This window comes from Sturnira hondurensis, unplaced genomic scaffold, assembly GCF_014824575.4.
Source record: "Sturnira hondurensis isolate 20B ecotype Veracruz unplaced genomic scaffold, ASM1482457v3 Scaffold0001872, whole genome shotgun sequence".
NCBI lineage: Eukaryota > Metazoa > Chordata > Mammalia > Chiroptera > Phyllostomidae > Sturnira > Sturnira hondurensis.
Genome location: NW_028074503.1, coordinates 35,080,314 through 35,099,219, shown reverse-complemented (window position 1 = coordinate 35,099,219; position 18,906 = coordinate 35,080,314). Strand labels below are relative to the sequence as shown.

Below are 18,906 nucleotides of genomic sequence, written 5' to 3'. Positions count from 1 at the left end.
ACAGCAGGGAACTTAACATTATATATTTTACAAAAATAATGTTTATGACAGAATCAAATGATAAATTTCCTACAATCAGTATACATAGGTAGGTGATGAACTCAGGAAAAAAAAGAGGATAACAATTTAGATATTGCCTTCGTTTTCTGTATTCTACTTGATTCCTGAGCAGAAAGACTGAATTGAGAAGCAGCCAGGAGGCATAGACCCAGTGGAAAAGCTCTTCTCCTTTTGGTAACTATTGTGCTTAACTTAAAGCAATCGTCCGTTTCGTCAGCTAGTTCCCAAACAGAGGGCGTGCCCTCTCCCCTGCAGAATCCTCTTCCATAAGTTCATAAGTTGAATTTCCCTCTTCAGCACCTCAAGGCGATAAGTACTTCATTTCTGTTTTATTTTTGCTCGTTGTTAGGAAAAGGGCAAAGAATACGATCAGTTCATACTGCTTGCTGGAGCTGTCTGCCTTTTAACCCCAGACTAGGAGCGGACACCAGAGCGCCCTTAAGATAGTTCACACAAAGGGCTCAGTGTTCAAGGCTCTACTCAGAAAACCCAAAATAGCGTCCAGTGAGCAGTGACAAACCGAGTGTCGTGGTGCTTAAAGCCAAAGCCCAGAGCAAAGTGACTCAGTCAGATTTGATAAGAAGCCAGGGAAGCAAAAGAACAATCTCTTCTGCCATTCCTCGTGTGTTTACCAGGGATTTTGGACTTCCATTTCTTCAGAACTGCTAGAATTTGAAGACATAGGTAAGAATGGGATAATCAGGCATACATTGAACTATATAAATTATTTTTTAATGACTATAGGACCGAAAAGTACTTCAAAAAGCTCTTCGCCAGTGTGTACTTCACAGGAAAGAAAACATTCTAATGCTTTAAAACTGTGACATGTATTTTGAACTTTCTCTAAGACAAATATATGTGAGAGCAATTAGCCATCACTATCGTTCAGATTGAGAAAAAGTTGCATATATCTAGAATATTTAAAATATTGTTTCCAGGAGATATGTATCACCACTGTATTTTTCCTTTCTCTAGACTTTTGCTTTTTCATCTATCATGTATTTTTACCTCCACACTACCAGGTGATATTTATAGTAAAATTGTCAACCTTGAAATTATGAGAACAAATATTTATTTACAGAATAAATATTTTAATAAATGATTTATATTTAGGAAGTGATATCAGTATGGTACTTTCTGCATATCTGAATAAAACTAAGTGTTTCTTTGAAGAACAATCTATTTTCACATCTGACATACAAGTATTTAATTTTCTTCTTTTGCTATCAAACTCTCTATAGACATTTGAAAATTTTATAAACAAAATGCTGAATTAAGAATGTTATATTAATAATACCATTAAAGTAAAGTACTGCCCTTATTATGAATATAAACACATATATTGAAATATGTATACATGTAATTAGCAAATATTATATTCATTACATATAATAAAAGGCTATTTTATCAAATTTGAAAGATATAAAATTGTATATTAAAAAATGCCAAATTTGAAACACAATTCAACTTGTTTCTAATTTGTTGAAAATAATTTCAATTAGGTTACTACTATTAATAAAGTATTTCAATGAAATTTTGCCAAAGGGATTTAGTGGATCCGGAATATGAAGAGATAAACCACAAAAGTATCTAAATAGAATGGCTTTTTTTTTCTTTAGAGTATATAAATTTATACTTTAGTCCATGAATTCATGTTTTGAATTTCTGTATCTGTACGGAGGGTATTATTTATATAAAATATTTGCAGCCTGGACGGGTGTGGCTCAGTGATCAGTGCTGGCCTATGAACCAAAGCATTCATGGTTTGATTCCCAGGGAGGGCAGGTGCCTGGGTTGTCGGCCAGGTCCCCAGTGGGAGCCACGTGAAAGTCAACCACACATCGACATCGATGTTTCCCTCCCTCTCTTTCTCCTTCCCTTCCCCTCCCTCTAAAAATAAATAAATAAAAATAAAAATAAATAGATTAAATCCAATATTTTCAAATTTAGTAATATACACATTCTTGGTAATTTGTAATATAAATTAATATAATAAAATCATATAAGTTCATACAAAATATTTATTAAAATCTAAATACTTTAGCTGTTTAAGTATGACAAATATGCACATATACATGCATATAATTTTTGTTTGAAAAAGCCAAAGGGTTTAAGAATTACAAACTTTCAGTTATAAAATAAATCACTGGGATCTATTATAAGGTATAGGGAATACGGTCAATAAAATCATAGTAACTTCCTAATGTAACATTGTATGTCAACTACAGTTTAAAAAATGTTTTAAAATATTTAAATTTCAATGTAATGCGACTATCTCTGCTTATCACACTTTTCAACCAATAGAAGTATTTTTCAAAAAGGAATAATCATTATAAAGTGTAGAATTATTCATATTTAAGTAAATAGCCAGCTTATCAATCTATAAATTATCTGATATTTTATTCTTTATATACCTCTTATGTGTTCCTAAGAATTGTTGCTATTCTTTTATAATAAATCTATATAAGAATATAGATTGATACTGAATTGTTTGCCACTAACACTCTTCAGATGTCTCCCAATGTTATGTTACATTTCAGGTGTTATAGAATATTTAACGCTATACAGTTTAAAGGGATGCATAGTTCTCATCACCTACCTTTGCTTACATGGGGTTTTATTGCTGCGACTTCATGTTTGAGAACCATGCAGATGAGAATGAGGAAGTGGAGCACGTACATTTTGTTTTCATGGCGATTTCTTTCAGTATGGTGACCTTTGACGACCTGACCTTTGGTGAGGCGTATCAGATTGAGGACTAAACATACAAGTAAGGAATTTAGTGAACCCGTCTGAATCCTTCTTTCTGGCAATGCTGCTGAAAGCTCGCAGATTTGAGAAACGAGTGACTTTTACCGAAGTGACCAGAAAGAAGTCTGATACTTTTAAAAAAGAATCCATACTTTTAAAGTGTTCGTCACCGGCTCACATCACCACTTATTTGAGAGTCCAGCAAAATGTTCTAAAACCTACCTTTTCACGACTTACAAGTCCGTCTCTTTTGCAATGGTGCAGGCCCTCTGCAGGGTTCTCATATGATTCGCTAAGAGCATTCTTATCTCCCTTCCAACGCAGTTCTCGCTCCAGTAAAGGGAAGTGGTTTTGTCAGAATGTGCTGCATTAGTTACTCAGTAAAAGACATTCACAGTCATCAAAGAATGCCGTAATTGTCAAGCAAAACATAATGTTCAGGGACTCTGCTTTGGCATACAACTCTAGTGAAAACCAAATCCAGGGAAGCAGGCAGCAGATGAGAGGCTACCAGAGGGGAAGGGGATGGAGGGGGGACCATGTGGGAAAAGCAGGTCAACTGTGTGAGGACAGCTGGGAACTAGACTTTTGGTGGCAAGCGCTCTGGAGCACACCCGAAAGTTATACAACACTATAAACTAACGTGGCCTCAATAAAGTAGAAGTTTAAAATTATTACAGGACAGTGACGTATAAACACTCAGGATTAGTACATCCCCATTTTTATGTCCTTTCATCCTATGAATTTTCATAATAAAGGATCATCATAAATGTGCAGAATAGTATGTTAAAGTGGAGATAATTTTGGCATATCAGTTATGGCCTAAAATAACCTAAGTAATTTTCTCTAAGTACAAAACTTAGAAATGTCATTTCTATGAAAATGAGTAAGTTATACATAAATCATAGGACAGAAAAATGCCACCGCTTTTCCGCTTTTAAGTTGAATTACAGCTGGATTGTTTCCAAGAGTTCGCCATCTACTGAAAAATCTCTCGTGGAGATTCTGACATCCTTTGATGAAGAGGACACTGCCAAAATTCCAAGACAAACATGGACTATCACCAGAACACGGAAATGGTAAAGAGAAAAGAACAGAGATGCACCTTGTATTTGAATTTTAAAAGTATTGTTTGTTATTAAACAAATACGTCTTGATTGTGCTTGAAATTGCTTTTAGTCCGGCAAAGCCAAAAAGAGTCCTTTTCCCAAAGTAACAGATGAAAAATGCAGGGGCCCCGACACCACTTTTCAGCTGGATGTGGACCCTCCTTCGAAGTAAGACATTGCTTTTTCTTTGCCTCTTGATCTTCTCTTTCATCTAATGTCTATCAAATGTGCCACTTCTGTAGGCACATCAGCATCGGATTCCAAATGTCTTGGTTAGTAATAAATAAGTGTATGCATTTACATACATATATACATACTTAGGCATATGTGCATCTATATACTTGTTAAAGGACACATGTCAAATTTACATATTTACTCATTTGATAGTTTATGACCACATTAAAATGTGATGCCATTTAATAAAATATATTTAATAAAGTCACTTGTGTATAAGTGTTATATATGTATGTGTATATATATATATATGTATATAAGTTTTAACAGTTTAAAATACACAGCTCTTAACTCATAGGTATAGTGTGAGATTGTGTGACCTTGTATTATAAAGATATCTCTGAGTTTTTGTTTTGTAGAGAATGAAGAAACAAGGAAAACATGGTCAAGCTTTATACGTGTGAATTAGTTATTACAAATCTTAGTTAGATATTAATTAGCTGGCTTCTATATATATAAGGAAAAATGGTGTTAGGGATGCCAGATTTAAAAAAATTAGGGGAGATTATTTCATATAAAATATCATTCCTTTCCACAGAACGCATTAATCTCCCTCCCTGCCCACGATGAATTGAAGTAGCTTATACTCCATATAACCAAAATGTTTAAGATAAAAAAATTTACTTACTCAATAATTCAGTCATTCATCCATATTATACTGAATACTTCTACATTTAAGCACTTAAGAAATAACATGTTTATCTTCTCTGTAATCAATTACAAGGGACTCAGAAAACTAAAAGATATTCTTACTCACATTTTAAGTCCACTTTTATCTTAGATTAACTAAATTTATGATATTTTTTTCTCCCGTAAATTTACATGTATTTTAACCCATTCTATTCCTGGAGGTATACTTTTACTCTTTTCTAAATTTAAAAACATCTCTTTTATTTTTATGTACATTTTATTTGGAATTAAAGTGTTGTACTAAAATTTTATCTTGGGACACAGAGAGCAGGAATGTATTTACTATAGAAGCCTGCTATTCATGTTAAGGGAATTTGATTTTTTTCTACATTTGTTAAAATACTTTTCAAGACCATTAAACCTGCAGCTACTATGTTATGAGTGTGTAACTGTAGCCTCCTCATCAGCTGCATTTCTTTATTTACTACTCTTACCTTCCTTTTATCTTTATAAGTACTCATAAAATTAAAAAAATCATTTACTGTAAAAATTTAGCATCTGTTTTTCTTATTTCCAACTATTAAGTGCTGCTATTTTCGGTGTTAATTAACATCACACATGAGAAACAGCTAACAACAAACTATTTTCTGCTTGCCACCTCCTGGAAATACCACCAGGATACATAGTTGCCTCTCTCTCTGTCTCTCTGTAACTTCAAAATAAAACAAAACTTAATACTTCGACTAATTACCTAAGAAAGAGAAAAGTGTGCTATGTACATCAAAGAAAAGAAATTGGTTACTTTCTAGGAAATTAAATGCCTTTATTTCTAATTTTAATTTTAAACATTTTTATTAGAACTCTGAACATAGAAGAATTTTTGGCTTTACTTATTAATGGCATAACCAAAACTGATTTCAATATTTCACTCATTGCGGGTGTGCACGCATGATACCCTGGTAATAAACGCATAGGAAATGCATGCGACTCTGAGTGCACCAGAAAAATAGTGAATTCTCAGGGGAAATACCAGGAAAAAAGACTTTAAGCATTTGCTTTAAAAATTGTGAGGAAATGGCAAAAGAATTAAGTTAGTACCTAATATTGTAGAGAAAATACCCAAGAAAAATCAAGACTTGCAATCGACACAAGCAGGAATTAGCTGAATTCCACAGGCTGTGGAGATTTGCAGCCTTAATACCTTGATTTAGAAGTACTTTGACCTGGTCTGCTGTTTAAAATAGTGTTTCTAAATTAATATGCAAATTAACTTGTCCCTGAGCACTTCCTCCCCAGTGTCGACCCTATTCAACTTCTATTCATTCAGGTTAGGCATTTTTTTATCTCCTCTATTAAGTCTTCATTCCAGCTTTTGCCTATAGCTGGTCCTGGGGACTTCCTTTCTCTCGTTAGTTTATATAAGCTCACTTTGATCTTTTTTTCTTCTCTTTTTAAAAGGAGATTAATAATGAACATCTCACTGAATTACAAGGAAGACTAATGGGAGAACACATGAGGTATCTATGAAGGTGCCTGGAATGTAGTTGGTGATTTCACTGGAGTGCTAGGTGACCAAGGAACTGTCCAGTTCCCAGCCATCTCATACCACAAGGTCTTAATGGGAGTCGGTGGAGGGGCGGCCCTCAGCTCCCCACCCTCACTCAGTGGTCCCAGCTTGACTGAGGCTCTGCCTTCTCCCAACTACGACTCTTGCTTGCTAAAGAAGGGATAGAGAAGACCATCATTCCCGGGCCTTCCCTAGCTTCAGTTCTGAACTGATAGACATCACATTTATTTATATTTCATTAGCAAAACTGGTCAGGTCGATATGCCTGATTGAAAGAGGAATATTGGTAAACAATAGTATGTCTTCCACGGGGACTAAATATTTTAGTTCCTTTTTTATTTGTATTTTATAGTCTAGTCACATCTGTTTTGGCTTACTAATTATCCAGCATTTAGGGATAGTTTGTGAAATCTTACTGGAATAGAGCCAACATTTTCTTAGAGCAATAGGGTGGAAGGGAAGGGAAGAGGATAAGAATTACGGTTCTCTCTGAGTCTGGAATCACCATGCTCCCATTAAAAAATATGGGCGTGATTTTTGCAGGTACCTTAGCCTCAGTATTTCCAAACCTACCATGGACACTCCCTACCTGGGCCATCTCACTCCCATTACCTTTTCTGGGGACCATGATTAGCCTGAGCGCTGGGAAACATCGGCACCTACAGGATGGCAGTAAACCATCCAGAGTGCCAAGGAGGGCACAACAGAGCCACCATTCCAATGTCCTGGATTCCCTGCTGCTTTTAAGTAGAGAGTAGAGGACTCAAATTCTTTCACTGATGACTAATAATGTATTGGAACTAATAACTAAAATAAAAAAAAATATATATATATAAATTAAATATAAAGGTAGACACTGAGAGGGAAGTGAGACAATAAATAATACAGACTCCCCAAGAGATTTCAGCTGAAACACCAAACATTTCTTTTGAAACAACTAAATATGTTTCCATTAAAATGTCCCTGCTTCTGAGCTTAAGTGGACAAGATATTTATTTATTTATTCACTCATTCATTTATGTATGTTTTTAGAGAGAGGGAAGGGAGGGAGAAACATCAACGTGTGGTTGACTCGGGTGTGTCCCCCGCTGGGGACCTGGTCCACAACCCAGGCATGAGCCCTGACTGGGAATCGAACCAGCAGCTCTTTGGTTCGTGGGCCAGTGCTCAGTCCACTGAGCCACACCGGCCAGGGCCTTAAGTGGTAAAGATTTTAAAATAGATTCACACAATCCGGAGTACCCCCTTTGACATGAATGTTGAGGTTGTGTGTATAACATAAAAAAATAGATTTTAAGGTATAACCAGCCACCAACCATCCAGGATATTCCTCTATGAGGAATTATGAAAATGCTTCAGTAATAAAAGGGATTGTTAATAGAGATTGCAAGGCCTTCATTTTTTTTCATTATAAATAATCCTTTAAATTAAAATAAAGGAAAAGACTAACTACTTTCTCTCTAATAATATTGCCCCATAGGCCACATTTTACTGTATGTTTCACATTGAGTTTCATGCATCAGACTCCAGTGTAAGAAGTTAGACATGCTTCTTTAAATTGAGGAAGAAAAAAGTTTTCTCCTTTTTTAAGGGCCATTTTAGAAATCATTATTTTAAGAGTGTTTTTTCTTACTTTCTTTTGCAATTTAAGCTTTGGAACTTTCTGATTATCACACAGTATAAGTCTCCTGAAATGTTCTTTTGGTCAGGTCTACTCAATGGTTTCCTAAAGATGGAGACATTATATTAATTGCCATCTACTTTTCTTTACGAGAAGCGATTGTAGCTGAGCTTAGTTCAGCTTTTCATGAGGCTTCCAGAATACATTATATTTTTATAAGTTTTCACAGATGGAATAATTATCTTTATGTAACCAAGAAGAGGTCATAGAAAAGACAATTTCTAATTAGATCCAGTTACAAATGCTATAAGTGCATAGATTATAATATTTTCATCTGTTAAGTCATAATTAGTCTTCTTTGAAAGCATAATTGATCTGAGTCACACTGGGATCATTTGCGACCTATATATGCCCATGCAATATCACATATTGCTTCAAGCATGACAATTTTTATTTGTCATAGTCATTTAGCCATGTTTGGAAAAAATATAATGACATTCAAGTCATTTGAAAATCCATGTAGAACACATGCATCAGGCATAATGTATCCTACACTATTTTTGCAATAGTCATTTATAAAGTTTTACGTGCATGCACATTTGCAGAAATAACAGCAGCTGAGTATTTCAAAGTTTAAAAGAATGGAAGTGATCAGATTTTTACCACCCACTTCTAGGAAGGTATTTGTCTAGTTAGATGAAAACACTTGGTAGCTGGCAGACAGTATACTGGATGCAGATTCTCGTTTAATCAAGATAACCCTGAGGGATAGCACTGTTACTACCCTCCTATCTCCCAGGAGATCACTGAGGCATGCAGTGGTTGGGCCAATCGCCCAAAGTGATGAAATCAGTGGGTGGCGACTGTTCCCCTCATTGTCATCCCACTGCACAGGTGGCGCTCCTGAGCTCGCCAAGCTGCCTTTAGAACATTTCAGCTCCATGCATTTGGGAGAATAAGCTCAGAATCAATAAATGGTAATCGCTTGATCTTCACCGTAGTGTGAAAAACCTGTATTTATGTAGAATTGTTTTATAATTTTTTGTAAAATCATGTATGTGTATGTGAAATAAATATTAAAGCAAATACACATGAGGGAAATATGAATCCATGTATAATTCCTGGTTTTAGAGATGATTTCCGTCTGCATTTGAGGGCATAATCTTCTTCATATTCCCTGTATTTGTCTACATTTTTTCCTTAAATAAGTGGCATCATTTTATATGTATTTATTTTTTTAACCTAAGAAAGTATTACAGTAATATTTTATTTAATCTTTATTACATTTTTGATTACCATTTAGTCCCCTTATCCAGAGCACTCCCACCCTACTGTCCATGTCCGTGAGTCCTTTTCCCGTTTCGCTCAGTCCCTCCACCCCACTAGCTGTCATCTATTCTCCATCTATGAGTCTGCCTCCATTCGGCTTACTGGTTCAGTCTGTTCATTAGATTCCACATATGAGTGACATTAGATGGCATTTGTCTTTCTCTGTCTGGCTTATTTCAATTAACATAATGTTCTCCACGTCCATCTATACTGTTGCAAAGGGTAAAATTTTCTCTTTTTTATGGGTGAGTAAAATTCCCTCGTGCAAATGCCCCATAGTTGTTTTATCCACTTACCTACTTATGGACACTTGGGCTGATTGCATATCTTAGTGATTGAAAATAACACTGCAATGACCATAGGAGTGTTTATGTTCTTTCAAATTAGTGTTTTGGGTTCCTTCAGATATGTTCCCAGAAATGGGATCACTGGGTCAAAAGACAGATCCACTTTTACTTTTTTTGAGGTATCTCCTTACTGCTACCCACAGGGGCTGTGCCAGCCTGCATTCCCACCAACAGTGCAGAATGTCCCCTTTAAAGTCACTTTCCAGCACCATATTCATTGGCTAAATGATGTTATGTGAGCATGCATTTTGAAATTTGTTTTCATTCACTTGTGTCCTTGTCAGTTGTGAGACCAATTGTATGCATCTTTTCCAAGTGAATAGGTTTAAGACGGGGAATTTCTGGTGTTTTTAAATTATACAATGAAAATAAACATAGAGCCACATACACATGGTTTTACCTCCTTCAATAATGTAAGTCACATTCAAATAATGTTTTGGATATTAGAAATAAGGTATTGCTTTATTTGTCCTGGTTACTTATTGTTAAAAGAACACTAAGGGGGAAAGGGATTCTATGAAAGAAGGTATTTTCCAGGTTTGACTGCAATCACACAGGAAAAGAAGTGTAAGAAATAGCCTGTGGACATGTAATAGGTAAAGTAATATTAGATTCCAAAATGGCAAAGATATCATTGAGTTTTATGCAGATTAATTACATTCACCATATATAATTAGAAATGGGATCCCAAAAGGGTTTTAGACAAAATCTTCAGCACAGAGGCACGTGAAGATTTAACCTTGACATAATATGGAGAAACCATGTTTTGGTAGTTAGTGGAAAAAGGAAAAAAATGGAATGTGTTTTGTTTATTTTTTCATGAGATTTTGCCAGTGTGTATTTCATCAGCTGGACTCTGTCTCTTCTCATTCTAGAATATTCGGCACACGCGGGCTCAATCTGTCAGTGTGGAGCACTCCAATCTTGGGGTTCATTAAAAGACAGCCCTCCCATTGCTCAAAAGCCGAGTTCACGATGGCCAGTCCGGGCAGGGGATGGCACCTGCTGGTCCCGAGCTTAGGATGCCACACAAACAGTGAACGGAGAAGGCTGCACTGCCCAAGATAGCCCCAGATGCCCGTACACAGGCATTCTGACTTTACGATGCCTTATCTGTAGCGCGCAGCTTTTATTTCTGACAGTAACTACGCACAGTTTATTGAGAGTTCATAAACGGGACAAAGAACGATTCTTTATATTCCAGGTCTGGGGCAAGGGAGTTGGCACGGGGGCCGTCGCAATTTGGGGTTTGGAAGTGTCCTTCCTTCTCACTTAGGCGCGCAGCCTGCTTCCACCCTCCTTTCTTTCCATGGTTCCTAATAGCGGTTCTGAAAAAGCCATTTGAAAGTCCTCACGGGGAGTGTCGCTCCATGAGACTGCCAGTTTCCTCTGATTTTTAAGAGATGGCAAATAGAATTAGGTTTCTATATTTATCCCATCCACAGTTCCCCAGCTTCAACTTTTCTCCTCCCCCTCACAACCACCAAATCCATCATTCTGACTTATTCTTCCTTTTTTTTTCTTTTAAATCAATCTCATGAATCTTGAAAATGACTGAGATGGAGGTGTCCTAAAAGGGGGGGGGGTAAGAGAAAACATTTTTAGTGTCTGGTTTCAAGACTTGTCCAAACACTATAGTGCAAATTATAGATCTTTAGTCAAATTTGGTGTGTGAACTGATAGTGACAGGTAATATACATGATGTTAGACCCCTATGAATTTCCTTTCTTCTGTTCAGGAAAGCATGACGCATATTTTTCACTCTGTGCCTTTGAGATTAGGTTTCCAGTCCTACCTTTAGTGTTAAATAACTACTTATTACTGGGAAGGTCACTAAAATTTTATAGATATAAATTCCTTCATATATGATGTAATGCACTAGATGAGATATATTATTCAATAATAAAGCCATATGATTCTACTCGGACTTAGTAGTTAATGCTTATGAAAATAATGTTATTGAAATGTTAGTAAAATTTTATGCAATAGGTTAATATCAGTATCCTTTTAATATTATGCATTATATATTTTGAAGTATACTGTAGAGTGCAGTCACTCTACATTTTATTTAATAAATATAAGTAATTGTGCGTAGACTCTGGCAATGAGATTAAACCTAAATACACTAACTTGAGAGAGTATTAACACGATCTTCTTTTTCCATACTAGAATCATATGCAGGATTTTCTTTAAGCATTCATCTGGTTGGGGAATACAACCAGAATTGCAGATGTACAGCAACAGTGTCACCACTCGTTTCTCTGGGGACCGCGTCACAATGCTAATTGGGAGCCGTTTCCCTTATTAGCCTGGACTCAGCCCTGAGTGCTTCCGAGCCTGGCACTGTTGACAGCTGCCAACTGTCTTCAATCACAGGTGGACTATTATCTGAAATGTTTTCTCCTCCCCTGAAATACAAGAGCGTTTTTGCCTCTGACCATTATAGAAAATTTAACATGTGGAAAAGTATAAACAAAGCCACATTACTTCATCATTCTGACATTGTTATTGCTACATTTCATGTTTGTATTTTTATGCAGAAAAGTTCAAGTGCAAGGATATGCCTATCTATCGTGCTCTAGGATTATAAAATTACATTTGACTTGCAATTTTAAATTTACTTGTGAAATATTTCGGTCACACCCATAACCTGAAAAATATAACCTATAGTAGAGAAGTCACCCAGATTTAATGAGTATCGCTGTTTGATACATATACTGCAGATTGTTTTAGCAGGAGAACAATGTGACAGATAATTCTGAACTTCAAACTTTGAACCACTTTCTCTCCCTACTATCTTGGTAATTATCATGATACATTTTGCATGTCATTTTTCTTTACCCAGGATTATTTTACAAAATCTATTTATGGCCATAGTCTCGGGCATCGTCTTCTAATTTTATTGAAGCACTTCTATAATTGGTATTATATAGTACCCTAAATTGAACTTTCTTTTTTATATATGTTTTCCTAATTAATCTGATTTATATTTGCCCCCCACGTGGAGAAACTTGAAAGCTTCATCATGTATAAAGGAATAAAAACTGTTGGTTTATAGATTAGTATATTTCTACCTCTGTGAGACCATCATCTCAATCAGGATGAGAAGTACAGTCATCAGCCCACAAGGTTTCCTTGTGACCCCAGTCACCCTTCTTGTTCCTTCCTCATCTCCAGTCTCTCTTGACTACCAACCTGCTTTCTGTCACTGTGATAGGTTGATATTTTCCTGGGGGACATTTGAATGGAACCAAATACGAACTTTTTGTCAAGTTGCTTCCACCCAGCATCATTACTTTGAGATGATATTGTGTGTATCAATAGCTCATTTGGATGTGTGTTGGTCACGTGTCAGAGTGGCCGAATTGCTGTTACATGATGTCTTTATTTTGCACATCTTGCTGTTTGTGCCATCGTCATTTTAGATTTTATTCTACATATGTTACATACCTTGTCATACATTGTTATTAATGCATAAACAGTAAAATTACTTTAAATATTAATAAAACAAAATAACTTATATATTTACCCATATATTTTGTATTTCCATCTCATTATATTACATTACGTAGATTCATATGCACTTAGTTCTGAACATTTAAAAAAATATTTTTGGAGATCAGTTATACTATTAATTATTTTTTCTATTTTGCTTTATATTGCTCTTGTTTTGAAGGTTGTATAATTGTCAGTTAAAAGGTTTTCTCTCAGGACTCTATGTATATCATCCATCAGTCCTGCATTTTTTGTGATGAACATTTATTAGATTTTATGAGTTTGTTTTTCTGGTGAGATTTTATTATTTACTATTTATATTTTATTTTAATAATTTAAACATAGTGTGTCAATTTTTTTTTGCTTTTTTTCTCTTGTTTCATGTGTGTTGAGATTCTATTTTTGGATGTGATATTGTTCTGCAAGTCTGAGAAGCCATTAACCATTCTTATTTTATCCCAATCTCTCTTTCTTCTTTTTGGGGATTCGAATTACATGTTTGTTACACCACTTCAGATTGTTCCAAAGTTACTAAAATTTATTATGAAAGTCACTTTTGCTATTGTACTTTGTACTTTGGTTTGAGTAATTTCTATTACACAGTCTTCATAACCAATGTGTTTTCTTCTGTAGCATTCAGGATTTTGATAGAACCATCCAGTGAATTTTGTTTTCACTTCAGATATTATATTTTCATTGTAGGGCTTCCTCTCGGTGTTTTTTGAGTTTGTATTTTTCTGTTGTGTTTCACCATGTGGTCACTGAAATAATCAGTTTAGGCCATAATCATCAATAACTGCTAAAACTTTAAAACCGAGTGTGACTATGAAACTCATAATAAATGAATCAATTCATGGTACATGAATCTACTAATGAATCTTGAAACAAGAACAGCTTCAACACTAAAAACAAAATGTAAAAAAATTAGGTATTTTATGCCTCCAGGCATCACACAATAGGTAGTACAGGGCATCAACAATGAGTATTTTTTTAAATACATTTTGATTTTTTAAAAGATTTTATTTATTTATCTTTAGAGGGAAAGGGAAGGAGAGAGGGAAAGAAACATCAATGTATGGTTGCTTCTCGTGCATCCCCTGCAGGGAACTGGCCCCTGCTGGGAACTGGCCTGCAACCCAGGCATGTGCCCTGACTGGGAATCGAACCGCGATCGTGTGGTGCGCAGGCCTTGGCCCAATCCACTGAGCCACACCAGCCAGGGCAAAGATGAGTATTTTTGACAAATACTTAAAATTGCATCTAATCAAGCCTTTACTTATTTATAGAAGGTAAACAAACATACTGAATCACACTATGGGACAAGCAAAATCCTTACTGTGGGAAGTTCTACAGGATAAGTCACAGTTTGTCCAACTCACAAACTAAAAGAAAAATTAAATTTGAGAGTAAAAAAACCTATGGACTAAATGGGACAGAAGGAATGTATCAATAAAGCCACATTATGGGGACACAGTTGAATCCTGAACCAAAGATACTTAAATATTTTAATTTGTGCACTAATCGAATGTTTGATTACACTAAAGACTTAGCCTTAATTTGTAATATTCAAGATTTGCTTTTTAAATGGATACATATACCCATAGATAAAGCATTTTTACCAGAATGCACATGTCTCTGTGTAATGAATAGTTAATGTGCTGTGATGTGTGAAATTTGTTTTAATATCAGAAAATGGATATGTGCATAGATGAAATAAGATTGTCATAACCTTGATAATTTTGAAGTTGAGTAATGGTGTCTAGGTATTTATTATGCTATTTTCTCTATTTCTAGATGTGTGAAAATATCTTAATATAAAATTAACAGAAATGTCATTTGCCCAATAAGTTTACTTAACATTACTATTAGTAATATTTCATAAATTTATGCAACATATTTTCCAGTAAAACAAACTACATGTTCCAAATGTTTTCATTATTCACTAGTTATTAAGTATACCTATTTAACAATTTCTAAATAACATACTTTATATGAATCGCAAATAGTCACGTAAGGGTGAGATTTATCTTCAAGTTTCGCCTCAGCTGCATTTCCTCGTGACCTTCATGAAATAAACTGATCAAAGAACACGTTTGCTGCGAGGAACTCCAGGGAGACCACAGAACCTCTGCCGCGTGTTCGTTCTTAATCAGGTGCTTTTCCGCTCTTCCTAACAGGAGCCAGTGGCCTAAAACATCTCTCAGGGGTTGTCCAGAAATGCGTGGACATCCAAGACAGCATCACACAGGACACTCCTAACAGGAATGGGAACTCTGTGGCTTTCTGTGGTCGCTGTTGACTGTGACATTAAACTACACTGTAGATGTGGCAAAATTATTCTTCTTCCTTCACGAATCCCAAACAAACAAGTCCAGTTTGGTTGTACGGATGTGCTCTGTAGATGTAGAAAATGCGAAGCTTTTCATTTCTGTATAAATTATTCAGTGAGAGCTGGTATGATCAGTCCCAGTAAAGGGAGAATTTTAAATGGAAAATGTCACAGTTTTAGTTTTTTGTTTTAATAGCATATGATAGAAGATACTTTCGTCTTCTGTCTTATTAAAAGATAATGAATACATATTAAAAGTATTCAGCCATGTTTACCCAGGCACTATAATTTTGTATTTACTTTCTGAAAAATTGAGTCATTTCTTTGTTAGGATAAAACAATGTCATTTCCTATCTTTCATAGCATAAAATAGTAATTACCATGCACCAACTTTCTATTCACAGTGTTTTATAACATCAGGATAAGTGATTATTAAATCCTCTGGGTTTTAAGATGAATGGTCCCTTTGTTTATTTAATACTACTACATAAATGATAGTTTGGAGAATTGTATGAAAAAAACATATTTCCATTGAAATATAGGAGACATACTATATTTCTCTCTGCTTGGCTGACTGCTGCTTTAATGGGATAGTTTGTTTGTTTTTATTTAACTGAGATAAAATGAAAGAATTAAACAAGTTTTTTTTTTTAATGTCTATCTGCATGTCAGCTGTCAACCAAGGAGACTGCCGAGCAACTTTCCAGCCTTCAGGCAGATTTCACTACCACTAAACTGATGGTGCCTGAACAGAAATTTATAATTATCCCATTCATGCTATTGCTGAGCTACAAGATATAATTAACTAGCTTAATTGAATCATCCATTACGTATGTACTTGTGTTCCATTTTTTAAAAGATTTTATTTATTTACTTTTAGAGGGGAAGGGAGGGAGAGAGGGGGAGAAATATCAATGTATGGTTGCCTCTCGTGAGTCCCCCGCTGGGAACTGGCCTGCAATCCAGGCATGTGCCCCGACTGGGAATCGAATCATGATTGTCTGGTTCGCAGGCCCACGCTCAATCCACTGAGCTACACCAGCCAGGGCATGTTCCATTTTTTATGGATACAAAAGTTGTATCCTTTCTTTAGCAATTATGTGAGAAAAAAGGTATTTTTAAAATGTCAAATTGTGTTTTGTTTCTTGTTTTTTAGGACATGAAAGTCACCTAGAGTTGACAAAGATTATAAAGGATCATCACATTTTTTGTTGGCACCATATTGTTTCTTCTGGGGAGTTTCAGCCAGAGCCAAAGGAACAGAATGAATTGTTGCTTTTTGCTGCCTTTTCTGATGGGAATTCCTCTCCTGTGGCCATACCTTACAGCCACCGGGAGCTCTAAAACCGAGGAAGTGAAGCACCCAGGGTGGGCTCATTGGAGAGTGAAGCGTGACTGGGTGTGGAACCAGTTTTTTGTACAAGAGGAAATGAATGGGACTAATCATTCCATTGGCCAGGTACTGCTTTTCTGAAAATGGTACGAGAAGTACCGTTGTGTAAACCTATACAAATGAGTCAAGGCAATTTTCTTGTTTGCTGAATTTCAAATACTCTCAGTAGAACCGTTAGAAAACTTGGAATACCCCCATAATTAGTTGTTCCAGATTCATTAGCAGCTGAAGTATCCACACAGGATTGAGGGAGAAGGAAAGTACTGGTTTTCCCATTTCACTGTGGACACACGTATAAAAAGTGCAGCCGCCATCACCAACATCCGGAAACTTAACGGTGTTATTTTTGGTAATGGATCTAAGCAACTGCACTGAGAACAATAATATTACCAATAGTATTTAGCCTAATTTTCTATTAGGCAAAGTGGGGGTTGATCTACCCCTCACTAGTTTTTAATGAAGCAGATTAATACCAAATTCTTTTATAGTTAAGTAGCTTCAAGAGTCTATGCTATTTTTGTTTTGATGAGAGAAGTTGAAGTATAAAGAAAAATTATTTTCACTTCCTTATAAGAATATATTTTAAAAGAATTTCCTTTGTGAGAAAGGACATTTTCTATATATGTTTTTGGTTTTTATTATTCTTTGATTTTCTTTAAACAGAGGTAATTCCAATATCCTGTCTTTTTCTGTAAAGCTCTTTCTCTAGACGAATGGACAGAAGTAAGTTTAACCGCTAATTAACCGGCACTAAAATTTAATTGGGCCCAAAGGGCGAAGTGCTCAAAATTCATTAGCTCCTTTTTTCTGACCCTTCCAGGAAAGATGCAGAGTTATCCTGCTGTCCAAATAGCATGGTAGCTCATCTATCCCATCATCCCAATGTACCTTCAACCGAAGGCTTAGCTTAGGATTTTAGGCAAATGGACTGATTTCAAGCTGTGTGTGCCCTCAAGTAGTCTATCTCATCCCTTTTTATTCTCTAAGATGACTGCAGGTAAATCACAGGCAGAGAGCCACGAAGGAGGTCCATAATGAAGTGTCTGCTATGTAACTGGGGCTCCCTAACTACATTTACAGTGGGCCCCACGGAGCTCTGTAATTGCTCTGCATTCGCTGACAGTGGTGGTGGGCTGACGAACTCTGGCTGGTGGCCAGCGCAGCTCAGTGGGGCAGGGCATCAGTGCCCTCGGAGCAGGGACTGCCTCCCTAGCTAACTGTCATAGATTCTGGTTTTTGTTTTTCTGCTCCCTCCACAAATCCCCCCCCCCTTTGCTTTCCTTTCACGTAGCAGTTGATTTTGCCTATATTTTTTCATTCTGCCAATGTAGTTTTGAAAAGAGTCAACCAGATAGGTTCCCCCTAAAAAACCTTATTTAGCTTAAAAAACACATAGATAACTATTTAAAATGAGAATAATGATGCATGATTAGGTGCTTGTTAATTAAATAACTAGTAAGAATAAAATTTAGCTGACGTGTCCGACAGAACTTTCCTTTTGATCTGTTTGTTAAAAGAGATTAAGTTTGGAGAGCATAATTAAGCAAAAATTTCAAGTGATGTTGATTTGCCAAATTGATGATAACGGCTTCATCAGGAAGATGTATTTTGAGTGGAAATGTAGGCATTTTATAATACTAGAAGCCATGGAATTGAAATGCGTTTAACTTACACATCTTGTGACATTAGGAGGCAGGTGTTCAAAATGTAATATTTTGCTTTTTTTAAAATTTAAATCTGTGTCTTTAAAAAGATCAAGCCCTCTCATCTATGAAAATTGCCAGAATATACTTGCCAGAAATATACTTGAAATGCATGTACTTATTACTAAATTTCACTTATTTTCATTCTAATGTTGAATTGAATCTTCAAACTACTTCACAATGATATTTGAAAACCATGGGCCATGCTTTGCTTTCATTTAATATATTTATTTAAGAGGCCATTTATTTTCCTTAATTTCTTATTAGGTCATGAGCCTTCCTTTTTATTTTATGATAATGAAGGATTATCAAATTAAAAAAGGTAGAACTTTAAATTA

General features: G+C 35.7%; 1 protein-coding gene across 3 annotated transcripts in view; it reads left to right on the top strand.

Moving 5' to 3' along the window:
- The first annotated feature begins 624 nt into the window (after window positions 1–624).
- The window catches only part of CDH19 (cadherin 19), a 48,438-nt gene continuing 30,156 nt past the window's right edge, over window positions 625–18,906 (top strand). For 2 of the 3 annotated variants that reach the window (XM_037035588.1, XM_037035595.1), the window contains exons 1-2: window positions 625–744; window positions 16,629–16,931. In XM_037035588.1, the coding sequence (XP_036891483.1) occupies window positions 16,737–16,931 (195 nt within the window). In that variant the 5' untranslated portion in view covers window positions 625–744; window positions 16,629–16,736. Of the gene's footprint in view, window positions 745–11,918; window positions 12,025–16,628; window positions 16,932–18,906 lie in introns of those variants that run through there. The other variant, XM_037035591.1, reaches the window with a different exon arrangement.